Source organism: Panthera tigris, chromosome D1 (genome assembly GCF_018350195.1).
Source record: "Panthera tigris isolate Pti1 chromosome D1, P.tigris_Pti1_mat1.1, whole genome shotgun sequence".
NCBI lineage: Eukaryota > Metazoa > Chordata > Mammalia > Carnivora > Felidae > Panthera > Panthera tigris.
The window spans coordinates 63,251,510-63,277,158 of NC_056669.1; the positions used below are offsets into that span (position 1 = coordinate 63,251,510).

Genomic DNA, 25,649 nt, shown 5'->3' on the forward strand with positions numbered 1-25,649 from the left:
CTCGATCCCATGCCCAGGAGATCATGACCGGAGCTTACATCAAGAGTCAGACGCTCAACCAACTAAGTTACCCCGGCACCCCAATGTTGGTTTCTTTTAAATGTTTATTTTTATTTTTATTTTTGAGAGACAGGCAAAAAACATGAGCGGGGGAGGGGCAGAGAGAGGAGACACAGGATCCAAAGCAGGCTCCATGCTCTGAGCTATCAGTACAGAGCCCGATGTGTGGCTGGAACAAACTGTGAGATCATGACCTGAGCCCAAGTCAGATGCTCAACCGACTGAGGCACCCAGGCAGCCCAAGATTGCTTTCTGTTAAGAAATGTTTAGCTGAATATGACCATTCAGGTGGTTCTTTCATCAAGATACAATTAGAAGTGTCAGAAACTGAGAGATCAGGAGTTAAAGTCAGTTTCCAATTATAAATCCTTATTGGATTCATATTGGTCATCATTAGGGTCCTGTGATGTTACAAACTAGGGACCACCTTTGCAAAAATTCACCGAGAATGTGTTTGGTTCTAGGCAACCAAAGAAACAATACAGAATGGAGTACTGGAACTCCACCCTGGGCAGTGGCTTTATATTGATGGGGATTCTGAAAGACAGTGGGTCTCCTGAACTGCTCTGTGTCATAATCACAGTCCTGTACATGTTGGCCCTGACCAGCAATGGCCTGTTGCTCTTGGTCATCACAGTGGATTCCCGGCTCCACGTGCCCATGTACTTCCTGCTCGGGCAGCTCTCACTCATGGACCTCCTCTTCACATCTGTTGTCACTCCCAAGGCGCTCATGGATTTTCTGCGCAGTGAAAACACCATCTCCTTTGCGGGCTGTGCCCTTCAGATGTTTCTGGCATTGATGCTGGGTGGTGCAGAGGACCTGCTACTGGCCTTCATGGCCTATGATAGATATGTGGCCATTTGTCATCCTCTGAACTACATGGTCTTCATGAGGCCAAGGGTCTGCTGGCTCATGGTGGCCACAGCATGGATACTGGCATACCTGAATGCTCTAGGACATACCTTCTATACCATGCAGTATCCCTTCTGCAAAGCCCGGAACATCAGGCACCTGCTTTGTGAGATTCCACCTTTGCTGAAGTTGGCCTGTGCAGATACCTCCAGATATGAACTCTTGGTGTATGTGACGGGGGTGGTTTTCCTTTTGCTTCCTCTTTCTGCCATTATTGCCTCCTATGCACTAATCCTGTTTACTGTGCTTCACATGCCCTCAAATGAGGGGAGGCAGAAAGCCCTAGTCACCTGCTCTTCCCATCTGACTGTGGTTGGGATGTTCTATGGAGCTGCCACATTCATGTATGTCCTTCCCAGTTCCCTTCACAGCCCCAAGCAAGACAACATCATCTCTGTTTTCTACACAGTTGTCACTCCAGCCCTGAACCCCCTTATCTACACCTTGAGGAATAAGAAAGTGATGGGGGCCTTGAGGAGGGTCCTAGGAAATTATATATTGCCAACCCACTCCACAATGTAAGAATTCATGGCTTATTTTTCACCATTTCTTATCCAAATCAAAATCAGTGCACAGTTTGTCTTTATATGATATTCTGTGTGCGAAGATATAAACACTTTAGTTGTGAGCATTGAGATCTTAAGCTGTACTCATATGGACATATCACCGTGACCTTGGAAGCCCATATTGTGAAAGGAACTAGAAGAAAAGCATGGGATGGGTATCGTAGACTCACTCCATGGTGAGGCATCATCCTGACATGATTAACAAGTAGACACAGTAGGAGACCAAGTTTCAGATTCAATATCATGTAGCAGTGAGAAGCAGCATTAGTTTCAATATCATGTAGCAGTGGAAAACAGCCTAAAACTAGTTAACCAATCTCCAGCAGCCTCTAAATATCAGAGGATGATTGCTCTTCTTTGAACTAGATTCTTAGACAATTAAAGAGAAGTATCCTTAGAAGATAAATTAGGCTCTTGTTTATTAGGCAGATGGTTTTTCAAGTGATTATTTAGAAAAAGTAATAGATTTGTAACTGCATTTGTACTTCAGTCTTAAGAAACCGTCCATATTGAATACATAAATAAAGATAATACATAGGCTGAGATAGTGCATAAGGTTAAATCGGGCATTTCTATACTACCTAAAACTAAAATTAAAGTTAAAAAAGAGAAATGAATAAAATAGAATGTGAAGCAAGGTAGAGATATAATCACAGAGACAGATTTGAAGTAAGGTGTAGATATAATAACAGAGACATCTGTTCTTTATATTACTTGAATTTTTTAAAAAATGTGACCCACAGAGCGCCTGGCTGACTCTTGATTTTGGCTCAGGTCATGATCTCAAGCTTCATGGAATCAAGCCTCGCATCAGGCTCCATCCTTTCACAGAGCCTATTTGGGATTCTCTCTTCCCCCTGCCCCCTGCCCCTTCCCCACTCTCTCTCTCAAAATAAATAAATAAACTTAAAAAATGTGACCTTACCTGTATACAGACATGTTTTGAAACATCAAAACAATTGCAAGGAACTCATATTCTTGAGGTGAGTATATGTATATGTCTGTGTCCATAGGAAAAGAGGAATAAAATATATAATTGACTTTCTAGCTAGCTTAAATATGCTTTATTTTGTCATTTGGTATTAGTGTGGGAAGATTAGTAACAAAACATGGAAACTAACATCTGTTCAGGTAAGAAGTTCTATATAGTTGGAATTTTTTTTTTGAGGATAGTAATTTGTGAAACTCAGAAATACTTTTTTTTTCCTTTATAGAGATAATCTTAAATTGCTTAATCTATAAAGCTAAATCATAAGAGCTAAAGCTAATTTATAAAACTAAACCAAGTTCATCATAAAAACGGGAAATTCAGAAATTGAGAACAAATTACCTGTAAAGTTTTCCTTTCATTTTTTTTGTTATCCATATATGTATTTTATGCAGTTGTTATGTACATGCTGATTAAAGTCCTGGTTTTTGTCTGTAATATAAAATTTAGTGAACCTTATTCCTTGGGGATGGGACTATAAGGGGACATTATAGTCTAGGGGGAGGAAGTGAATAGCAGCAGGAGGGGGCCAGAGTATGTGAGTGTGACTCTCGGTTTTCCCTTTGTTATCTGTGCATCTTTGGACACTAACTCAAACTCTTTGTGCCTCAGTTTGCTTATCTTAAAAGTGGTGATGATAATAGGACTCATGATGAACTCACGATGTTTTCAGTATGATTGAATAAGGTAATATATATCAGGCACTAAGATCAGAGCCTGGCAAACAGTGCTTAAAACATGCTGGCTCAACTATGAATAAATAGTAAGTAGTCTTGAAAAAACTTAATTTTAAATGACTACATAATTTTCCATCATATAAATCTTCTGTAATATGATTAGTCAATTGCTTACATTTAGTTTTGGTCCCCCAAATTTTCTTATGTGAGGGGTGATTTTATCTTAGGTCAAATTTCTAGGAGTGAAATTACTGAGAAATGGCAAAGATACTCTTTATAATTATTGTTGTAAAGAGTCAAATTACTTTTCAGAAAGTTAGAAACACTTTGCATTCTGACTAGCATTATGCAAGGGTGCCTGCCTCACTATCGTCTTTCTAATCCTGTCTTATGAACTCTTTTTGTCAATTTAGTAAACATAGCAATGTTTTAATTTATATTAATTTTGTTTTATCCTAATGATTTTTTTGTAGCTCTTTATAGATGAAGATTATGCAAAACTTGATTGTTATATACGTAGGCAACATTTGTTTTCAGTTTCTTATTTAGATACTGAATCTAAATTTGTTGGTTAGGAAATGTTATAGTATTTATGCAGTTAGTATATATCCATCTTTTTTCCCTTGTATTCTTCAGAAGATTGTACTCTAGTAATTCTCATTCTTAATTCAGAAAATATTTACGTATATTTCTTTTAGATTTGCCTAATAATTTCATAAGTGATATTTAAGTTTTTAGTTTTTGTGTGATTTATTTTGGTACATGAAGTATGGTGAGGCTTTAAGTTAATTGTGTTTCCAAATAGCTAAATTTTCCTATTAGCATTCTAAATAATCCTCACATGTTATTAATTTGTTGTTATTTTTACAATTGTTTGGCTATAACCTATCTTCTTATAAATAGCAACAATAAAACTATCTCTGGACTAGTTCTGTAGTGGTCTATCAAGACTCTTCTCTCTCATTTTTCCTCACCAACCTTTTTTTAAGTTTTATTATCTATTTAATCTTCCTGGTTAACTTTTGAATCATCAGCTATATGTCCCCCAAATCCCACTGGTATATTCATTGCAGTTGTATTTAACTCAAGTTGATTTGGAAACTTTGACTTTTTGCAATATAGTCTTATCATCCCATTGCACCACCCTAATATAATCTGTTTGTTACTCTCTGAAGAAACCATTTTACACCTTCACTTTCAGCTTATGACTTTGAATCATACATCCTTGACAAAAAAGGAGTCATATGGGACTTCGTCATCTTCCACTACCAAACTTAGCAGCCCATCTGCACATAGCTTTTTGTCATTTAAAAGAACCTATTGGAGAAGAAGACATCCAGATGGCTAACAGACACATAAAAAGATGCTCAACATCACTCATCATCAGGGAAATACAAATGAAAATCATGATGAGGTACCACCTCACACCTATCAGAATGGCTAAAATTAACAACTCAGGAAACAACAGAGGATGCAGAGAAAGGGGAACACTTTGCTTTGTTAGTGGGAATGCAAACTGGTGCAGCCACTGTGGAAAATAGTATGGAGGTGCCTCAAAAGATTAAAAGTAGAACTACCCTAAGACCCAGCAATTACACTACTAGGTATTTATGCAAAGGATATAAAAATACTGATTCGAAGGGCACATACACCCCAATGTTTGTAGCAGTGCTATCAAAAATAGCCAAATTATGGAAAGAGCCCAGATGTTCATGGAATGATGAATGGATGAAGAAGGGGTGGTGTGTGTGTGTGTGTGTGTGTGTACATCTATATATAATGTAATATTACTTGGCAATCAAAAAGAATGAAATCTTGCCATTTACAACACCATGAATAGAACTAGAGTGTATTATGGTAAGCACAATAGAGAAAAACACAAATATCATGATTTCACTCATATGTGGAATTTAAGAAAAAAAACCCAGATGAATATAGAGGAAAGGAAGGAAAAATAAAATATGTTAAAAAAACAGAGAGGGAAGCAAACCATAAGAAACTCTTAAATACAGAGAACAAATTGAGGGTTGCTGGAGGGGAGGCTGGTTTGGGGTGATGAGAATTAAGGAGGTCACTTATTGGGATGAGCATTTGGTATTATATGTAAGAGATGAATCACTGGGTTCTACTCCTGAAACCAATACTACACTGTATGTTAACTAATTTGAATTTAAATTAAAAAAAAAAGCCCATTGGAGGCCAAACTTTCCACTAGTGCTTTTGATACCTAGCTCTCTTACTCCTCAAAGAAATTGGTCTTGGAATTACTTGCTTCTCCTCTGGATCATCTCCGTATTTCCTGGAACATTTGCCATAGATTACCAATGTGCACTAGTTTCTACCACCTTAAAGCACCTTTCCTTGAACCACATCCCTCCTCCAGGTATACTCCATTTCTTAGAGAAAATTATCTTGAAAGACATGTTTATAGCTTTAGTTTCCACATCCTTTTCTACCATTCATGACTCTTGCCATGATAATCAGGCTTCCCACCTTGTGCTTGCCCATTCCCCCAACCCTGCAGTGCTTGTCAACAAAGCAGAGGTTTATGATTCAGCTGCCAAAAAGTTTATAATTTTATAAAATGGTACATTTGAATTTTAATATCATTACCTCACACACAGCTCTGTGTGTGAGTGTGTGTGTTTCCCCAAATGATTTTATGTCTTGAATCAAGCCTCCTTCTTTACTTGCATAAACAATCCTGCTCACTTCTCAAGACTCCTTTTTGTTTCTTTAAATGCTAATTGGGAGGACTTGCAATTTAAGGCTGCAGGCAATATTTCATTTATTTAAAAAGCATGTATTTTACAGCTTAACAAAATGCAAAATTAAAATAAAATTGGGAATGCAAAATGGTTCAGTCACTGTGGAAAACAGTTTGCCAGTTTCTTATAAACTTAAGCATATACGTATCATACAACTGAGCAACTTCACTCTGAGGTTATTTACCCCAGTGAACAATTTATACTCATTCAAAAACCTTTCCATGAATATTTATAACTTTTTTTTGTAATTAACAAAAGTGGAAACGTCAAAAATGTCCTTCTGCTGGTGAATGGATAAGCAAACTATGATACATCCATACAATTGGAATGGTGGGAATGAACTACTAATACAGGAATATGGATGAATCTCAAACATATTAGGCTAAGTGGAAGAAGCTAGACTCAAAATGTATGATACCATTTAAATGACATTCTGGAAAAGGCCAAACAATAGTGATAGTCAACAGATCAGACAGTTGGCAGGGCTTACGTGAGCACTTGATAATTTGGGGGTTGTTGAAATTTGATATCTTGATTTGAGTAGTGGTTACACAACTATACAAATTTGTCACAACTTGCAGAACTGTGTACTAAAAAAAGGCGAATTTTACTGTATGCAAATTTTACCTCAACAAAAAAATTCTAAAATAGGAAATGATAATTTTATGTAAATGAATGAGGCTTTTAATATTCTGCTTCTGTAGCTTTCTTTAAGTACCCATAGAAAAATCCCACTTTGGTCTCATTATTTTTGTTAAGACTTTTAGTTTTAGTATTTCAATATATTTTGTATACTAACCCTTTATCATATATGTCATTTGCAAATATCTTCTCCCATTCTGTAAGTTTCCTTTTAGTTTTGTTGATTATTTCCTTTGCTGTACAGAACCTTCTACTTTGATGAAATCCCAATAGTTTATTTTTGCTTTTGTTTCTCTTGCCTCAGGAGACATATCTAGTAAGAGGTTGCTACAGCCAATGTCAAAGAGGTTACTGCTTGTGTTCTTCTCCAGGATTTTTATGATTTCAGTTCTCATTTTAGGTCTTTAATCCATTTAGATTTTCTTTTTGTGGATGGTGTAAGAAAGTGGTCCAGTTTCTTTTTCTTTTCTTTTTTTTTTTTGCATGTTGCTGTCCAGTTTTCCCAACACCATTTGTTGAAGAGACTTTTTTCCCACTGGATATTTTTTCCTGCTTCATCAAAGATTACTTAACAATATAGTTTTGGGCCTATTACTGGGGTTTCTATTCGGTTCTATTGATCTGTATATCTATTTTTGTGTCAGTACCATACTGTTTTGATCACTACAGCTTGTAATATAACTTGAAGTCCAGAATTTTGATGCCTCCAGCTTTGCTTTTCAAGATTTCTTCAGCTATTCCATATCTTTTGCAGTTTCATACAAATTTTGGGATTATATGTTCTAGCTCTGAAAAATGCTGTTGGTATTTTCATAGGGATGGAACTAAATGTCTAGATTGCTTTGGATATTATAGACATTTTTATAATATTTGTTCTTCCAATCCATGGGCATGGAATGTTTTTTCCATTTCTTTGTGTCCTCCTCTTTTTCATTAATCAGTGTTTTAAAATGCAAATATATATATTTTCAATTAAAAATTTGCCAATTCACCCATAACCAGTAAATAAATTGAATTAGTAATCAAAAATCTCCCAAAAAACATGAGTCCAGGGCTGGATGGCTTTCTAGGGAGAATTCTGCCAAACATTTAAAGAAGAGTTAACACCTATTTTTTTGAAACTGTTCCAAAAAATAGAAATGGGGGGAAAACTTCCGAACTCATTCCATGAATCCAGCATTACCTTGATTCCAAAACCAGAAAAAGACCCCACTAAAAAGGAGAAACACAGACCAATTTCCCTGATGAACATGATAGCAAAAATTCTCAACAAGATACTAGCCATGTGGATCCAACAATACATTAAAAGAATTATTCACCACGACCAAGTGGGATTTATACCTGGAATGCAGGGCTGGTTCGTTATCCACAAAACAATCAATGTGATACATCACATCAATAAAAGAAAGGACAAGAACCAAATCATCTTCTCAATAGATGCAGAGAAAGCATTTGAAAAAATACAGCATACCTTCTGGATAAAAACCCTCACAAAAGTAGGGATAGAAATATCATAGCTCAAGATCTTAAAAGCCACATATGAAAGACCCACCGCTAATATCATCCTCAATGGGGAAACACTGAGAGCTTATCCCTTAAGGTCAGGAACACAACAGGAATGTCCACTCTCACCACTGTTATTCAACATAGTATTGGAAGTCCTAGCCTCAGCAGTCAGACTACACAAAGCAATAAAAGGCATCCATATCAGCAAGGAGCAAGTCAAACTTTCACTCTTTGCAGACAACATGGTACTCTATATGGAAAAGCCAAAAGATTCCACCAAAAAACTGCTAGAACTGATCCATGAATTCAGCAAAGTTGCAGGATATAAAATCAATGCACAGATATCAGTTGCATTCCTATACACCAATAATGAAGCAACAGAAAGAGAGATAAGGAATTGATCCCATTTACAATTGCACCAAAAACCATAAAATACCTAAAATACCTAGGAGTAAACCAAACCAAAGAGGTGAAAACTGAAAACTATAGAAATCTTATGAAAGAAATTGAAGAAGGCACAAAAAAATGGAAAAATATTCCATGCTCACGTATTGGAAGAACAAATACTGTTAAAATGTCGATACTTCCCAAAGCAATCTATATAGTCAATGCAATCCCTATCAAAATAACACCAGAATTCTTCTCAGAGCTAGAAGAAACAGTCCTAAAATTTGTAAGGAACCAGAAAAGACCCTGAATAGCCAAAGCAATCTTCTAAAAGAAAACCAAAGCAGGAGGCATCACAATCTCAGACTTCAAGATGTATTACACAGCTGCAATCATCAAGACTGTATGGTACTGACACAAAAACAGACACTCCGATCAATGGAATAGAATAGAGAATCCAGAAATGGACCACCAAACATATGGCCAACTCATCTTTGACAAAGCAGGAAAGAGTATCCACTAGTATAAAGACAGTCTCTTTAGCAAATGGTGCTGGGAGAACTGGACAGCTACATGCAGAAAAATGAACCTGGACTACTTTCTTACACCATACACAAAAATAAACTCAAAATGAATGAAAGACCTAAATGTAAGACAGGAAGGCATCAAAATCCTTGAGGAGAAAGTAGGAAAAAATCTCTTTGACCTTGGCCACAGCAACTTCTTACTCAACACGTCTCTGGAGGCAAGGGAAACAAAAGCAAAAATGAACTATTGGGACCTCATCAAGATAAAAAGCTTCTACATGGCAAAGGACACTAAAATTAGCAAAACTAAAAAGCAACCAATGGAATGGGAGAAGATATTTGCAAATGACATATTAGATAAACAGTTAGTATCCAAAATCTATGAAGAACTTATCAAACTCAACACCCAAAACACAATCCAGTGAAGAAATGGGCAAAAGATATTAATAGTCACTTATCCAAAGAAGACATCCAGATGGCTAAGGGACACATGAAAACATGCTAAACATCACTTATCATCAGGGAAAAACAAATCAAAACCACAATGAGATAGCACCTCACACCAGTCAGAATGGCTAAAATGAACAACTCAGGCAACAACAGATGTTGGCGAGGATGCGGAGAAAGAGGATCTCTTTTGCACTGCTGGTGGGAATGCAAACTGGTGCAGCCACTCTGGAAAACACTATGGAGGTTCCTCAAAAAATTAAAAATAGAACTACCCTATGACCCAGCAATTACACTACTAGGTATTTATCCAAAGGATACAGGTGTGCTGTTTCAAAGGAACACATGCACCCCAATGTTTACAACAGTGCTATTGACAATAGCCAAAGTATGGAAAGAGCCCAAATGTCCATCGACAGATGAATGGATAAAGATGTGGTGTATATATACAATGGAGTATTCGTCAGCAATCAAAAAGAATGGAATCTTGCCATTTGCAACTATGTGGATGCTAAGCAGAATTAGTCAGAGAAAAACAGATATATGACTTCACTCATATGAGGAATTCAAGAAACAAAACAGATGAACATAAGGGAAGGGAAGCAAAAATAATATAAAAATAAGAGGGGGACAAAATAGGAGACTTTTTTTATTTTTTATTTTTTTTAATGTTTATTTTTGACAGAGAGAGAGAGAGAGACAGAGCATGAGTAGGGGAGGGGCAGAGAGAGAGGGAGACACAGAATCCCAAGCAGGCTCCAGGCTCTGAGCTGCCAGCACAGAGCCCCACGCGGGGCTCAAACCCACAGACCACGAGATCATGACATGAGCCTAAGTCGGACGCTCAACCGACTGAGCCACCCAGGCGCCCCAAGAGACTCTTAAATACAGAGAATAAACTGAGGGTTGCTGGAGGAGTTGTGGGTGGGGGGATGGGTAAATGGGTAAGGGGCATTAGGGAAGACATTTGTTGGGATAAGCACTGAGTGTTATAGGGGATGAATTACTGGAATCTACTCTTAAAATTATTATTGTGCTATATGCTAACTAACTTGGATGTAAATAAAGAATTAAACAAATAAATAAATAAGTTAATAAAAAAAAAGAAACCTAAAAGAAAGTTTGCCAATTCATTTACTGAATCAATTCTTTCTGTGTACCATGGAACCCTATATTATATTATTCTCTAGACATCACTTCTTTTCTGGCTGAATTACATTTTTATTGGGGAGGGCCTTTGGCAATAACTTTTTTATTTTTTGTTTAATGTATCCTCTGTTTAATGATGATTTATCTGTACATAGAATTTAAGTGTACGGTTACGTTCCCTCACTGTTTTTGACAGTATTTATCTCAGCTTACTACTGTCAGTAAAAGACCATTATCATCTGCCTTTACTTATCTCTGGGAACGATTAAACATTTGAATTAACATTGACCTTGCAGCTTCAGTACTGTCTGTATCTGTTTTTATTTTTCCTGCTCAATGCTTAGAACCTGGCTCACTGTCTTTTCAAGAATCACTGGCGGTAGACAACAGTAACACCAAGACACACATATCCGTGCAAAGCCAAATTGGAAAGCCAAAGGTAAATAAAGGGAAGACTTCATAACTATCGGCTCAGAGGGCACAGTCCTGAGGACTGGAAAAAGTTCAGGTTAAAAGGATCATAAAGGGAAGTGGTAGAGGTGGTGGGTGGAGAAAGAGGTGGAAGGAGTATCCTAGAGCTGACACGAAACCCACTTTAAGATCTGGGGCAGGACACTGACCAGGAAAAGGACCTTCTTCTTGGCCTATCCAGTCAGAAATTCAGAAATGGGCCATCAGTGCCACCTTAGGGGAGGATAGAAGATACCTGGGGCATCTGAGTTCATTTAGTGAGAGAAAAGAGCAGGGATACCAGGCCAGGAAACATGCCCAAGAGGACTCATTAACATCTTGTTTCCTGGACCAGCATTTCCAGGGGAGGCCATTTCAGCTGAGAAGATAAGTCCTTGTGAATGTAGGAATGGAATAAAGCAGAGGGGTGAGGGGTCATGGGAAAGGAGCCAGAACAGCCTCCCCAGAGACAGTGAGGCCAAGCACAGCAGGGTCTCCCTTGGGGAGCTCTTCCAATATCTACTTCTTCCAGATTCCTGCTGCTCTCATCCTTGCTCCCAGACCCTAGCAGGAGTAAATGGCAGTCTGAGCATCTGGACCCAAGAACTCAGCCTGACAACTTCTCCAGAGCTGGATGGGTTCTTGACCTAGGGAACTGAGTGACAGAAACAGTTTCTTCTAATTCTCTATGGGTGTGAGAGCAGGAAACCCATCACTGAAGTAAGAGCGCCACAGAAACTACCCAAGGACTGAACTAGCCCTGTGTCTCCACTGCATCTCCAGAGAAGACCTTTAGAAGAATAGGGGGACCAGAAGGGGCCCTGACAGCTGTATTGGTCAGACTCCTCAGATTCTTAACCCAGCTTAGCAAAACTTAAACCAGTTGGACCCTGCTGGAAAAGCCTCACCCTTTCCCCATTTCTACAGGAAAATCCTTCACCTTCAAACAACCCACAGGGCATTTTGCACATTTGGCCATCTGGGCTTCTCACTACCTGAGGTAAGGGCTTTGTCTCTCTGTCAGGGAAGTGTGCAGCCTCTAGGAATGCTGAGTTGAGAAACAGAGCCCCAAACAGACCCTAAGAACTTAAGCTACTCTGTCTTCCAGATTCTCTAGTGCTTTGGGGCCTGTACTTGATCCTAATGCCCTCTATTCTTGGTTTTCTAAACATGAAGAAAAACCAGTGAAAATGGTGAAGGAGTCTGTGCCACATCCCAGGCCAGGGTGTCTGCTTCTTGGTGGAAATACCAGTACCTATCTTTAGCACTCCTGGGCTTTCTGCCCTCTGCTCAGAGATTTTTGCCCCTATCTGGTAAAAAAAGTCTCCAAAGGGCCCTCTGAGAGCAAATGATATGCCCGTCATATGCTCTAATAATACCTTTTGTGCCATTAAAATCCTGTGGACCCAGAAGAGACCCGTAGGGGAACCAGTGAAATGTCCAAATATAGAAGCCACAGTATAGGGGAAAGATTTAGAGAAACATGCTTCTCTTACAGATTCTTTAACACATGTTCAGAATTGGACTTATCTGCCTAGTTCCCATGATGCATGACATCGATACCTGTCAGTCCCAAGTCCCTGTCTCTTCTGGCTTTTCTGGGGTGGGATACCACATTCCAAACGTGGCTTTCCAGAACAGGAGTTCATCCTCCCTATCCCCACGACCCTTCAATCCAGTGGAGATACTCTGGTCCTGCAAGAAGGAGAGTGGGGATCTGGGTCAGGTGCACAAGAGGGAAGATAGGATTAATGAGCCTGATTACAGCATACAGCACATGCTCTTTTGTTGCCAGCACCTTTCACCATTTCCCCCAAACACAAACACTCTGATATTCCTGGGCAGAGCCTCATCAGTTATCAGATTTTTGAGTTTTCCCAGGCTCACATGTTGTCATAGCCTGTAAAGAAACACCTATGTCCTTTCATCCAAAAGGTTTAGCTCCTAAAACCAACACCATGTCAAACACATCACCCCTTAGTCTGAGACAGTCTAGAATTCCTTCTCTTTCAGGCACATGGAGAGTGTGGAGCTGGCCCAGAGAGGTGACTAAGGTGGGCGTACTTTAGCTCTTCCCATGATGCTTCCATCTACAGCCTTGAGTGCTGCAAACAAATGTGGACATAGTCTGTATGGAAAATGAGTGGAAGTGCTTTGTTGAAAAAAACATTTCTGTACCTGCTTTAGAGTTTTATATTCAGAATAGGTCTGTTAGGACACTAACTGGGCATTTAAATCAGTCATCAGGGGCGCCTGGGTGGCTCGGTCGGTTAAGCGTCCGACTTCGGCTCAGGTCATGATCTCGCAGATGGAGGGTTCGAGCCCCGCATCGGGCTCTGTGCTGACAGCTCAGAGCCTGGAGCCTGTTTCAGATTCTGTGTCTCCCTCTCTCTGTTACCCTCCCCCGTTCATGCTCTGTCTCTCTGTCTCAAAAATAAATAAACGTTAAAAAAAATTTAAATCAGTCATCAAACATTATACTTAAACCTAGGTACAAAAATAATCAAGGGCTTATGTATTAAAATATTACTTTCTAGTACATAAGCTACCTTTAAGAGAGGGATAATTTAATCATTCTGGAAAGATACTTGTCCAGGTTTGGTGTCCTGAATAATACTTTCATATAATGACCTCTCAATGTTTAGTTATTACCATGATGCCTGCTCTCCATTTAGATGGTTCTTTCATCAATATACAATTAAAAGTGTCAGAAACGGAGAGATCAAGAGTTAAAGTCAGAGTCCAATAGGAAAGGCAACACCTCATTGTATTCATGATCCCTCACAATTCCGTGTCCCTGTCTCTTCTGACTTTTCTGGGCTTGGGTACAACACTCCAAATGTGGCTTTTCGAAATGGGAGTTGGATTCATTTAGGGTCCTGTGATGTTACAAACTAGGGACCACCTTTGCAAAAATTCACCGAGAATGTGTTTGGTTCTAGGCAACCAAAGAAACAATACAGAATGGAGTACTGGAACTCCACCCTGGGCAGTGGCTTTATATTGATGGGGATTCTGAAAGACAGTGGGTCTCCTGAACTGCTCTGTGTCATAATCACAGTCCTGTACATGTTGGCCCTGACCAGCAATGGCCTGTTGCTCTTGGTCATCACAGTGGATTCCCGGCTCCACGTGCCCATGTACTTCCTGCTCGGGCAGCTCTCACTCATGGACCTCCTCTTCACATCTGTTGTCACTCCCAAGGCGCTCATGGATTTTCTGCGCAGTGAAAACACCATCTCCTTTGCGGGCTGTGCCCTTCAGATGTTTCTGGCATTGATGCTGGGTGGTGCAGAGGACCTGCTACTGGCCTTCATGGCCTATGATAGATATGTGGCCATTTGTCATCCTCTGAACTACATGGTCTTCATGAGGCCAAGGGTCTGCTGGCTCATGGTGGCCACAGCATGGATACTGGCATACCTGAATGCTCTAGGACATACCTTCTATACCATGCAGTATCCCTTCTGCAAAGCCCGGAACATCAGGCACCTGCTTTGTGAGATTCCACCTTTGCTGAAGTTGGCCTGTGCAGATACCTCTAGATATGAACTGTTTGTGTATGTGATGGGTGTGACCTTCCTGATGCCCCCTCTCCTTGCAGTCATTTCTTCCTATGCACTAATCCTGTTTACTGTGCTTCACATGCCCTCAAATGAGGGGAGGCAGAAAGCCCTAGTCACCTGCTCTTCCCATCTGACTGTGGTTGGGATGTTCTATGGAGCTGCCACATTCATGTATGTCCTGCCCAGTTCTCTCCACAGCCCAAAGCAAGACAACATCACCTCTGTTTTCTACACAGTTGTCACTCCAGCCCTGAACCCCCTTATCTATAGCTTGAGGAATAAGGAAGTCATGGGGGCTTTGAAGAGAGTGCTGGGAAAATACATGCTGTAGACACATTCCACCATCTAGGGAGAGCTTATGGCTAGCCCTCAAAATTTATTCCTCTTTGAAGTCAGAAGAAATATGCTAATTCTCATGGTGAAAACACTATAACTCAGAGTGTATCTTTTAATAGAAAAATGAAGAAGTGTGACCTGACTTCTGAAATGATTTTGTGTGTCTGTATTTTTACCATTTTACTTTATTTTATTTTTTCAACTACAGTTGACATAGAATGTTACATTAGTTAGGTGTGCAACATAGTGACCTGACAAGTCTATACTTTATGCTGTGTTCACCACAAATGTAGCTACCATCTGTTACCATACAGCACCATTACAATATCATGGACTGTATTCCCTTTCATCCCCACTGTACCTTTTATCCTGGTGATGTATTCATTCCCAACTGGAAGCTTGTATCTCCCACTCCTCTTGACCCATTTTCACCATCCTTCCATCTGTTCTGGCAACCACCAGTTTATTCTCTGTATCCATGGTCTATTTCTGTTGTTTCTTTGTTTGTTCTTTTGTTTTGTTTTCATTCCATGTATAAGTGAAATCATATGGGAATTTTTTTTTCTGCCTGACTTATTTTACTTAGCATAATACCCTCAAGGTTCATCCATGTTATCACAAATGGCAAGATTTCATTCTATGTTTATGGCTGATTAATATTCCACTGTATGTGCATGTGTGTGTGTGTGTGTGTGTGTGTGTGTGTGTAACATCTTCTTTATCCATTCATCTATCAACAGGCATGTGGGTTGCTTTCATATCTCAGCTATTGTAAATAATGCTACAATTAAAACAGGGATGTTTATATCTTTATGAATTAGTGTTTTCATTTTCCTTGGATAAGTAGCCAGTAGTAGAACTACTGGATCATATAATATTTCTTTTTTTTCCCAGTATATGAAATTTATTGTCAAATTGGTTTCCATACAACACCCAGTGCTCATCCCAAAAGGTGCCCTCCTCAATACCCATCACCCACCCCCTCCCTCCCCCCCCCATCAACTCTCAGTTTGTTCTCAGTTTTTAAGAGTCTCTTATGCTTTGACTCTCCCCCACTCTAACCTCTTTTTTTTTTTTCCTTCCCCTCCTCCATGGGTTTCTGTTAAGTTTCTCAGGATCCACATAAGAGTGAAAACATATGGTATCTGTCTTTCTCTGTATGGCTTATTTCACTTAGCATCACACTCTCCAGTTCCATCCACGTTGCTACAAAGGGCCATATTTCATTCTTTCTCATTGCCCTGTAGTACTCCATTGTGTATATAAACCACAATTTCTTTATCCATTCATCAGTTGATGGACATTTAGGCTGTTTCCATAATTTGGCTATTGTTGAGAGTGCTGCTTCATATGATATTTCTATTTTGATTTTTTGAGGAATCTCCATACCGTTTCTACAGTGGCTGCACCAATTTATATTCCCACCAGCATTGCACAAAGGTTTCTTTTCCTCACATCCTTGTCAATACTTACTTTTTGTCTTTTTTATTCCAACATTTTGATGGATTCAAGGTGATATCTCATTATCAAATGCTCTTTTAAGTCTTTCTTCCATCAAGCAATTTATAAGAAATGATCTGCATTCTATTTAAAATTTGCCTACTTTCCCATTTAGCTACCAAGTTGAATGAGACAAGGAACTTTTACCAATTTTGGACATGACCTCTGACTTGAAAGTCCATAGTGGACCAACGTATGAACCAAAGAAAAGAAAGTTTCAAGAAAAGAAAGTTTCAAGTTTCAAGTTTCAAGGGCCTAAACAAGGCCCATATCAAGGGAGCAGACCTTGAGATCTGCACAAATTTAAGACACCTGACCTTGTTACAAGAGCTCGTAGGCAACCTAATTAATGCCCAAACTGGTAGTAGTTTGTATGGATTTGTATCATGTTCTAACTTCCTTTTTCCAAACAGTCATTACAGAAACTGACCCACCTGGACCCTCCAACAGGTGTTTTTGTTTGACTTTGTTTTTGATGTGGAAATTTTTTATACTGCCTAAAATCCAAATATTGCTGAAATGAATAAAATAGAAAGGACATCTCATTAGCAAGGTCCATTGGAAACAATGCTTACTCCTTGGCAGTAAACAGAACAGACAAACAAACAACTGGTTGCAGTCTTGAAATGGAGCTAAATTGCAGAGGGTTCATATGCTTAATATGTGTGGATGTGTGAGTCTGTGGATGTGTATTTGTGCTGAAAAGGAGAGGACAACATATCAATTAATTTTCTAGTGGCTTAAATATGCTGTACTACTGCCATTTGTTTCTAAGCCTGGAAATACTTAAACAAAATCTGCAGGTTGTTTTGAAGCTTCAAAATAACATGGTTCATCCAAGTGGCACTATTTTGGGGAATATTGCTCTTTTTGGAAATTTGCTAATGCTTTCTCTTTAAAAAATAATAAAAAAATTATTAAAAATTAATAACAGCACTTTCATCTGTAAAACTAAGGACTTTTAAAAAATTAATAAAATTAGGGATATTAAAAATAGGCAAAAACCAACTAAAATCTTACCCAGAGATAACCTCCATACTTTTAGATACATTTTCTTTCATTTTGAAGGCAGGCATGCATTTCCCTGAGTTTATATGTGCACATAAAGTAGAGATTTTTTCATTTATTAATACATAGTGAATTTTTCCCCTACATTATTTGGCAGCTGTAAAGAGCAGTGACAAAGAGGCTGGGGTCAGTTGTCAGAGTACCGAGGTTCGAATTCAGTATGCCCCCACTAACATAACGTTGAGCGTGTTTCTTAACCTCTCTGTACCTATCTGCAAATCTCTAAGCTGTATATTGGCAGTAATAGTAAGACCTACTTCATAGTCATTGTGAGGATTTAGAAGTTAGTAAACATAAATGTAAGATATTTAGAATAACACCTGGCATACAATGAGTATTTAATAAATCTTAACTCTTCTGTGAATAAGTAGCCTTGAAAATATTTTTATGTAGTGACATAACATTACATCATATGGATGCTTTGTAATAGAATTGGCTATTTCGTCATTGATATACAACTAGTGTGTGTGTAAAAATAGCAATGTTGACCTCTGAGTCAACACTGTGTGTGTGTAAAAATAGCAATGTTGACCTCTGAGTCAACAGTGATTGATTTTTTCCATCAGAATAAATTCTTGTGAGTGGAATTACTGAAACCAAAGTCAAAATCTATTTAATATTCTTGACATAAAAAGATGAATTAATTTTTTCATATTAAACATTCTGCATTTTTACCAGCAACATATGTGTACTTAACTCATTTTCATATTGAGTTGAACAGTTTTTATTAATTTACTAGGTATAAATTTAAATATATTACTTTAATTTGCATAATAGATAAATTTATATTTTTCTTTTTGAGTTTTTGGAGTTCTTTACAGATTAGGGACACTGATAATTTGTTACGTTTGTGGTGATAACTTTTTATCAGTGTGTTATTTTTCAAATATCTGCATGGTAAGGATTTGTAGACACAGAAGTACTGAAAATATTTGTGTAGTGAAATCTATCCATCTTTTTCTTTTTTGTTTTCTTTAAGTAATTTTACTGCTAGGATGTAATTTTCTACTCTCTCTTTAGGTAACAATTTATATATGTTATTTTTTCTTCATAATTTTATAATTGTATTTAACTTTTAGAATAAGTTTCTAATTTATCTTGATATGGTGAGGTTTTAACTTTTTTCAAAGTTGTCATTTTCGTTTTTTTTAATGTTTATTTATTTTTGAGAGAGCCAGAGAGAGACAGAGAGAGAGAGTTGGGGGGAGGGGCAGAGAGAGAGGGAGACACAGAATCCAAAGCAGGCTGCAGGCTCTGAGCGGTCAGCACAGAGCCTGACGCAGGGCTCGAACTCACAAGCCCTGAGATCATGACCTGAGCTGAAGTCAGACGCTCAACAAACTGAGCCACCCAGGTGCCCCCAAAGTTGCCCTTTTCTTTACAATAATTCTTTTCCATGAATTTATTTTTTAAATCATGTATTATGTCTCATAAACATAGTATTAAGGTACATTTCTTGGCTATCTGTTCAGTTCTAGCTTCTTTCTCTCCTTACTCTTTCTAAGGATATTTGATTCTGTCATCTACACCTCAAAAACCCATTGGTAATTTGATCATGAATATATTCAACTGGTAAAGTAACTTGTAATTTAGCATTTTTTTGCAGTACTCAGCTATGCCTTCCAGAACATAGTATATACTACTCCACCTTCTGAACTCAATCTTCTTTTCTTTCTGAAAATGACTCTTTCACACCTCAGTCTCAGCTGATTATCTTACCCCATATGTACTTTACTTGGAATAGAATGTGGAGTATGGGGTAAGAAAGAGAAGGGAAATAAGAAAGGCCAGCCCCTTATCTTTTTCTCTTCAAACCTCCCACCCACGTGTATGTACTGTATGTTCATGTTTGGTTTCCCCCTTTACAACTATCTATTAAAGGCTGACCCCGTCACTAGTATTTCACCTACCAAAGATTTTGTTCCTGCAGAGTCTCTTTAATCTTAAACCATTATCTTCTTCACTTCTGGATCATAATCACAGGGATACAAGTATGCTCTGATTATCCCATCATAAAGAACCCCTTCTGATCACCAAGTAATATTCCATTGTGTATATATATATGTATATTTACCACATCTTTCTTATACATTCCTATGTGGATGGACATTGGGGCTTTTTCCATAATTTGGCTATTGTCGATAGTGCTGCTACAAACACTGGTGTGCATGTGCCCATTCGAATCAGCATTTTTTTATCCTTTGGATAAGTACCTAGTAGTGAAATTACTGGGTTGTAGGGTAGTTCTATTTTTAATTTTTTTGAGGAACCTCCATACTGTTTTCCAGAGTGGCTGAACCAGTTTGTATTCCCACTAATGGTGTAAGAGGGTTCCCCATTCTCTGCATCCTTGCCAACATCTCTTGTTTCCTGAGATGTTAATGTTGGCAATTCTGACAAGTGGGAGGTGGTATCTCATTGGGGTTTTGATTTATATTTTCCTGATGATGAGTGATGTTGAGCATCATTTCATGTGCCTGCTAGCCATCTGTATGTCTTCTTTGGGGGCACCTGGGTGGCTCAGTCAGTTAAGTGTCTCACTCTTGGTTTCATCTTAGGTCATGATCTCACGGCTTTGTGGGTTCGAAACCCTACATCAGGCTCTGTGCTGGCAGTATAGACCCTGCTTGGGATTCTCTCTCTCTCTCCCTCTCTCTCTTCCCTTCCCCCACTTACACTGTCTCTGTCTTTCTCAAAATAAATAAACTTTAAAGAAAAATAAAAACCTTGTATGTCTTCTTTGGAAAAACGTCTATTCATGTCTTCTGCCTATTTCTTCACTGACTTATTTGCTTTTTGGGTGTTGACTCTGAGAAGTTCTTTATAGATTTGGGATACTAGCCCTTTGTCAGATATGTCCTTTGCAAATATCTTCTCCCATTTAGTAGGTTGTCTTTTAGTATTGTGGATTGCTTCCTTCGCTGTACAAAAGCTTTTTATTTTGATGAAGACCCAATAGTTTATTTTTGCTTTTGTTTCCCATCCTCAGGAGACATTTCCAGTAAGAAGTTGCTACAGCGATGTCAAAGAGGTTGCTGCCTGTTTTCTGTTCTAGGATTTTGATGGTTCCCTGTCTCACATTTAGGTCTTTAATTCATTTTGAATTTATTTTTGTGTATGGTGTAGGACAGTGGTCCAGTTTCATTCTTTTGCATGTTTCTGTCCAGTTTTCCCAACATCATTTGTTGAAGAACCTTTTTTTTCTATTGGATATTCTTTCCTGCTTTGTCAAAGATTAATTGACCATATAGTTGTGGTTTAATTTCTGGGTTTTCTATTCTGTTCTATTGATCTATATATCTGTTTTTGTGCCAGTTCCATACTGTCTTGATCACTATACTTTTGGGGTATTTGTTTTGTTGTTTTTCTTTTAATGTTTATTTATTTATTTGGTGGGGGGGTGGTCTCAAGGGACAGAAAGGGAAACCTAACATGTGAAGCAGGCTCCATGATGAGATCATGACCTGAGCAAAAATCATATACTCAACCAACCGAGCTACACTGGTGCCCTGATCACTACACCTTTATAGTATAACTTGAAGTCCAGAATTGTGATGCCTCCAGCCTTCCTTTTCTTTTTCAAGGTTGCTTGGCTCTTCCAGGTCTTTTGTGGTTCCATACCAATTTTAGGTTTGTTCTAACTCTGTGAAAAATGCTGTTGGTATTTTGATAGGGATGTCATTAAATGTGTAGATTGCTTCGGGTAGTATAGGCATTTTAACAATATTTGTTCTTCCAATCCACAAGCATGAAATGTTTTCCCATTTCTTTGTGTCATCTGCAATTTCTTTCATAACTGTTCTATTGTTTTCAGAGTACAGATCTTTTACCTGTTTGGTTAGGTTTATTCCTAGGTATGTTATGGGTTTTGCTGCATTTGTAAATGGGATTGATTCCTTGATTTCTCTTTTTCTTCTTCATTATTGGTGTATAGAAATGCAACAGATTTCTGTACATTGATTTTGTATTCTGCAACTTTACTGAATCATGTATCTGTTCTAGCAAATTTTTGGTAGAGTCTTTGGGTTTTTCTGTACAAAGTATCATGTCATCTGTAAATAGTGAAAGTTTGACTTCTTCCTTGCTGATTTGGATGCCTTTTATTTCTTTCTAAAAAAATTTACTTAAATTCCAGGGGCGCCTAGGTGGCTCAGTCGGTTGAGCATCTGACTTTGGGCCAGGTCATGATCTCGTGGTTCATGAGTTCAAGCCACGCATCAGGCTCTGTGCTGACAGCTCAGAGCCTGGAGCCTGCTTTGGATTCTGTGTCTCTCTCTCTCTGCCCCTCCCCCACTCTGTGCACATGCTCTCTCTCTCTCTCTGTCTCTCAAAAATAAACAAATAAACATTATAAAAAAGATTTTACTTAAATTCCAGTTAGTTAACATATAGTGGTAATATTAATTTCAAGTGTACAATTTGGTGATTCAAAACTTACAACACCTAGGGCTCATTACAAGTGCACTCCTTAATCCCCATCACTATTTAACCCATCCTCCCATGCAAACCCCCTTCTATATTTCTTTCCTTTGTCTATCAATATGCCTTGCTTTGAATAGGCAATTAACTAAATTTTCTTAGAATAGATATAGGCAAATAGGAGAAGGAAAAGAAGTGGAGGAATGGGATGAAAATGGGAAAAGTTTATAAGAAAATCACTTCTCTCTACATCTTTAAAATTCTCATCATGATTAAAGATCCTCACCTTAAAAGAGACTATTTTGCAGTCACTCTCCTGAGAGCCCCTTTGACATCCTTGTTTCTCAGACTATAAATGATCGGGTTCAGCATGGGTGTCACTGCTGAGTAGAACACAGAGATCATTTTATCCCTTTCATTCATTATCTTGGAGTTTGGCCTCATATAGGCAAATATTGCTGAGCCATAGAAGAGGACAACAACAATGAGATGGGAGCCACAGGTAGAGAAAGCCTTGAATCTCCCCTCCCCAGACTGCATTTGGATTACAGCGGAGATAATATTCCAGTAGGAGACAAGGATCAGGCAGACAGGAGCTAGGAGGATGACCACGCCCATTGCAAAGATGGCCATTTCTGTGCTATAGGTATTTGTGGAAGCCAGCTTCAGGAGGGCAGGAGGTTCACAAAAAAAGTGGTTAATGATATTGTTCCCTTGGTAGGGCAGACACAGTGTGAATGTGGTATCCACTAGAGATACTAACGCTCCACTGACCCAGGACCCTAAGGCCAGCTGGACACATAACCAATGTGTCATGATAGAAGAGTAGTGCAGGGGCTTACAGACAGCCACATACCGGTCATAGGACATCACCGCCAGCAGTGCGCACTCTGTACACCCAACCAGAAGTAAGACAAATATTTGAGTTGAGCATCCAGCAAAGGAAATGGTTTTCCTCTTTGCCAGGAAGTGGACTAGCACCTGGGGCACTGTGGTGGTAGAGAAACAGAGATCAGCAAAGGACAAGTTTCTAAGGAAAAAGTACATGGGTGTGTGGAGTCTGGAGTCTGTGTGGATGAGCACAATGATAAGCAGATTTCCCAGTACAGTCAGCAGATAGATGATCAGAAAAAGGAAGAAGAGCAGGAGTTGTGTGTGTGGATCCTGTGAAAGGCCCAGGAAGACAAATTCAGTCACATAGGTTTGGTTTTCTTCTCCCATGAAAATTTATTACTGTTTATAGGTCAGCACCAAGAAAAGAAACACATATTGATCAGTTATTTAAAAAAATGTATCTGGTATTTTATTAACCAGCATTAGAACTGAGCTATTAATTTCTATCTCTTGACAGATTCCATATGTCAGAAGACTGAGCTCTCTTTTTGCTCAGTAGTTTTGACAGATGAAAGTCATTTCTGATTTTCTATCCCCTTGAGTCTTTTAGTTGCACCAGAGGGTCAGAAATCATCCTGAATATGCTACATGACCAAACCTTAGCAGGACTACTTATGGTCCTGACAAGACTATAGTGCCGCTCACAGTGCATCCTTCCTTTGATGTAGGTTTGGGAAGCAAACAAATTGATGCTGCTTTAAACCAGTTCGATTGTTATGCTGAAAACTGTGTGATAACATTTGTGAAGGCTGATTTTTTTTTTTTCATTATTTTTGCAAAACAATCCTAAAGAAGCACTCTGAGCAACGAATGGGAAATTAAAGGAAGATGTAGTAGTCTGTGATCCTGGCCCTTAAATAAATCTTCCCTCATTTGTTTTCAGTGTGAAGAGGGTACACAGGAACATCGGTAGAAATAACTGCCTCAGTGGTTGTTGCACTCAGTAGCGTCCTTAAATATGTCTTAATCCGTTCTCCACACATAATCTCTCTTTACATAAGGTCCTTTGCCAATAACAATACTAATTATAATGTGTTGGGCCCTGTCCTGATGCCATCTTTGTTTCTTTACACTTATTTTAAATCTTCTGTTCATCTGAGGAGGTTATTATCATCCCCAGTATATAGATGATGAAACAAAGACTCAGAAAAAATTTTAGCTTTCTCACTCTTTCTGTAATCTGCAATTCTTTTTCTTTCTTACTCAAAAACTCATTGTAAAGAAGGTTAAACTTTCACCCAGTTGTTTCTGCCTATTTCCCACATCCACTCCTAAAAGACAGATCCATAGACCTTCGTTTTATGAGTTTAAGAGCTAATCCACTATGGCAGAGCTCTCTGTAGGCACAAAAATAACAGTCAGACATATATGAACAGATATTTTTAAATAATTTTGGGGGATCTTGCCCAAAGGACAATGGAAAGAATTAAAGGAACAAGTCTTCAGAAAAGTGATACAAGTTATTTGTAAATTACTTGATTGTATACCTTTAAAAAATCAAAGGGAGGAGCGCCTGGGTGGCCCAGTCGGTTAAGTGTCTGGCTCTTGATTTCAACTCAGGTCATGATCTCATGGTTTGTGTGATGGAACCCTGCGATGGGCTCTGCCCTGACAGCACAGAGCCTGCTTGGGATTCTCTCTTTCCCTCTCTCTCTGCCCCTCCTCTGCTTTTGCAACCCTCTCTCTCTTTCTCTCTCTCAAAATAAACAAATAATCTCTAAAATAAAAAAAAATTAAAATCAAAAGGTGCAATTTGAGTTTATGATAACCAGTAAGAAATGTGATCTTGTACAAGGTCAGTCTTGTACAACTGAACAGTCCTGTGTTACATACCAAAATAAACAAGTAGAAATCTTAGCAAAAAAAAATTCCTCCACAGTGGCTTAAACTTAGCAAAGTGTACACCTAAGAAGTATTCATGATCTATTTGAAGAAAATCATGAAACACGATATCTGAATAAATGGACATACTAATTTTGTAAACAAAACAGCATAGTCTTATCAAGGTATTCATTTTGCCCAAATTAATTCATAAATGCACTGAAATTCCAACCAAGTTCACGGAAGACTTTTTGTAAGGGAATTTAATAATCCTATTCTACATTTTATCTAGATGACTAATTCTATGATAGAAAATAAAGTGTGGAAAAGAAAAATTAGGGGATATAAGGAACACATTCTACCAGATATAAAATATATAGTAAATTTTACCTCCCTTATTAATATAGTGTATACTGAGCAAGCACAAAACACTTGACTAATACATATAGAACTGAAATGTATCCTAATATGTATGAAAATTTAATATATGGTAAAGGTGGCATCTTAAATAAGTGTATTTACTTAACAAAGGCCATGGGACAATTACTTATGCTTTTTAGAACATCATAGATACATGTTTATATATACATATAATGTAAGTATAAGCAATAATTAATTCTGAATGTGTTAATGATCTAATTTTTAAAAACATCTAAGTTTTTTTTTAATGAAAATTGGTAGTCTGTCCATCTCCCTATCTATCATGTGTCTATCCATCCATCTAATCTTTGGGTCATAAAGGCTTTCCTAAACATGCATCAAAAGAGAGAGAGAGAATGAGAGAGAAAGAAAGAAAAAAAAGAAATAATAAAGGAAAATACTAACAAAACTGACAATTTAAACCATAAGAGACTCTTAACGCTAGAGGACAAACTGAGGGTTGATGGAGTGAGGTGGGTGGGTGATCGGTTAAATGGATGACAGGTACTAAGGAGGGCATTTGTGATAAGCACTGGGTGTTGT

General features: G+C 38.3%; 3 protein-coding genes across 3 annotated transcripts; 2 read left to right on the forward strand and 1 right to left on the reverse strand.

Moving 5' to 3' along the window:
- Positions 1-546: 546 nt before the first annotated feature.
- On the forward strand, positions 547-1,497 carry LOC102969463 (olfactory receptor 2AG2-like). Its single transcript, XM_007083163.1, has one exon. The coding sequence runs from the start codon at positions 547-549 to the stop codon at positions 1,495-1,497; it is 951 nt and encodes a 316-aa protein (XP_007083225.1).
- Positions 1,498-14,046: 12,549 nt separating this feature from the next.
- Positions 14,047-14,979, forward strand: LOC102969750 (olfactory receptor 2AG1-like). The gene has a single exon (XM_015537941.1). It carries the CDS (start codon positions 14,047-14,049, stop codon positions 14,977-14,979), a length of 933 nt encoding a protein of 310 aa, XP_015393427.1.
- Positions 14,980-15,702: 723 nt separating this feature from the next.
- Positions 15,703-23,192, reverse strand: LOC102970033 (olfactory receptor 2D3-like). The gene is made up of 2 exons (XM_007083164.3): positions 22,284-23,192; positions 15,703-15,714 (listed from the first exon to the last, which is right to left on the reverse strand). Exons 1-2 carry the CDS (start codon positions 23,190-23,192, stop codon positions 15,703-15,705), a joined length of 921 nt encoding a protein of 306 aa, XP_007083226.2.
- Positions 23,193-25,649: the final 2,457 nt, after the last annotated feature.

What these genes read in the sequence shown, in the direction of transcription:
- LOC102969463 (XM_007083163.1), top strand. Translation starts at nt 547, where the DNA reads ATGGAGTACTGGAACTCCACCCTGGGCAGTGGCTTTATATTGATGGGG.
- LOC102969750 (XM_015537941.1), top strand. Translation starts at nt 14,047, where the DNA reads ATGGAGTACTGGAACTCCACCCTGGGCAGTGGCTTTATATTGATGGGG.
- LOC102970033 (XM_007083164.3), bottom strand. Translation starts at nt 23,192, where the DNA reads ATGGGAGAAGAAAACCAAACCTATGTGACTGAATTTGTCTTCCTGGGC.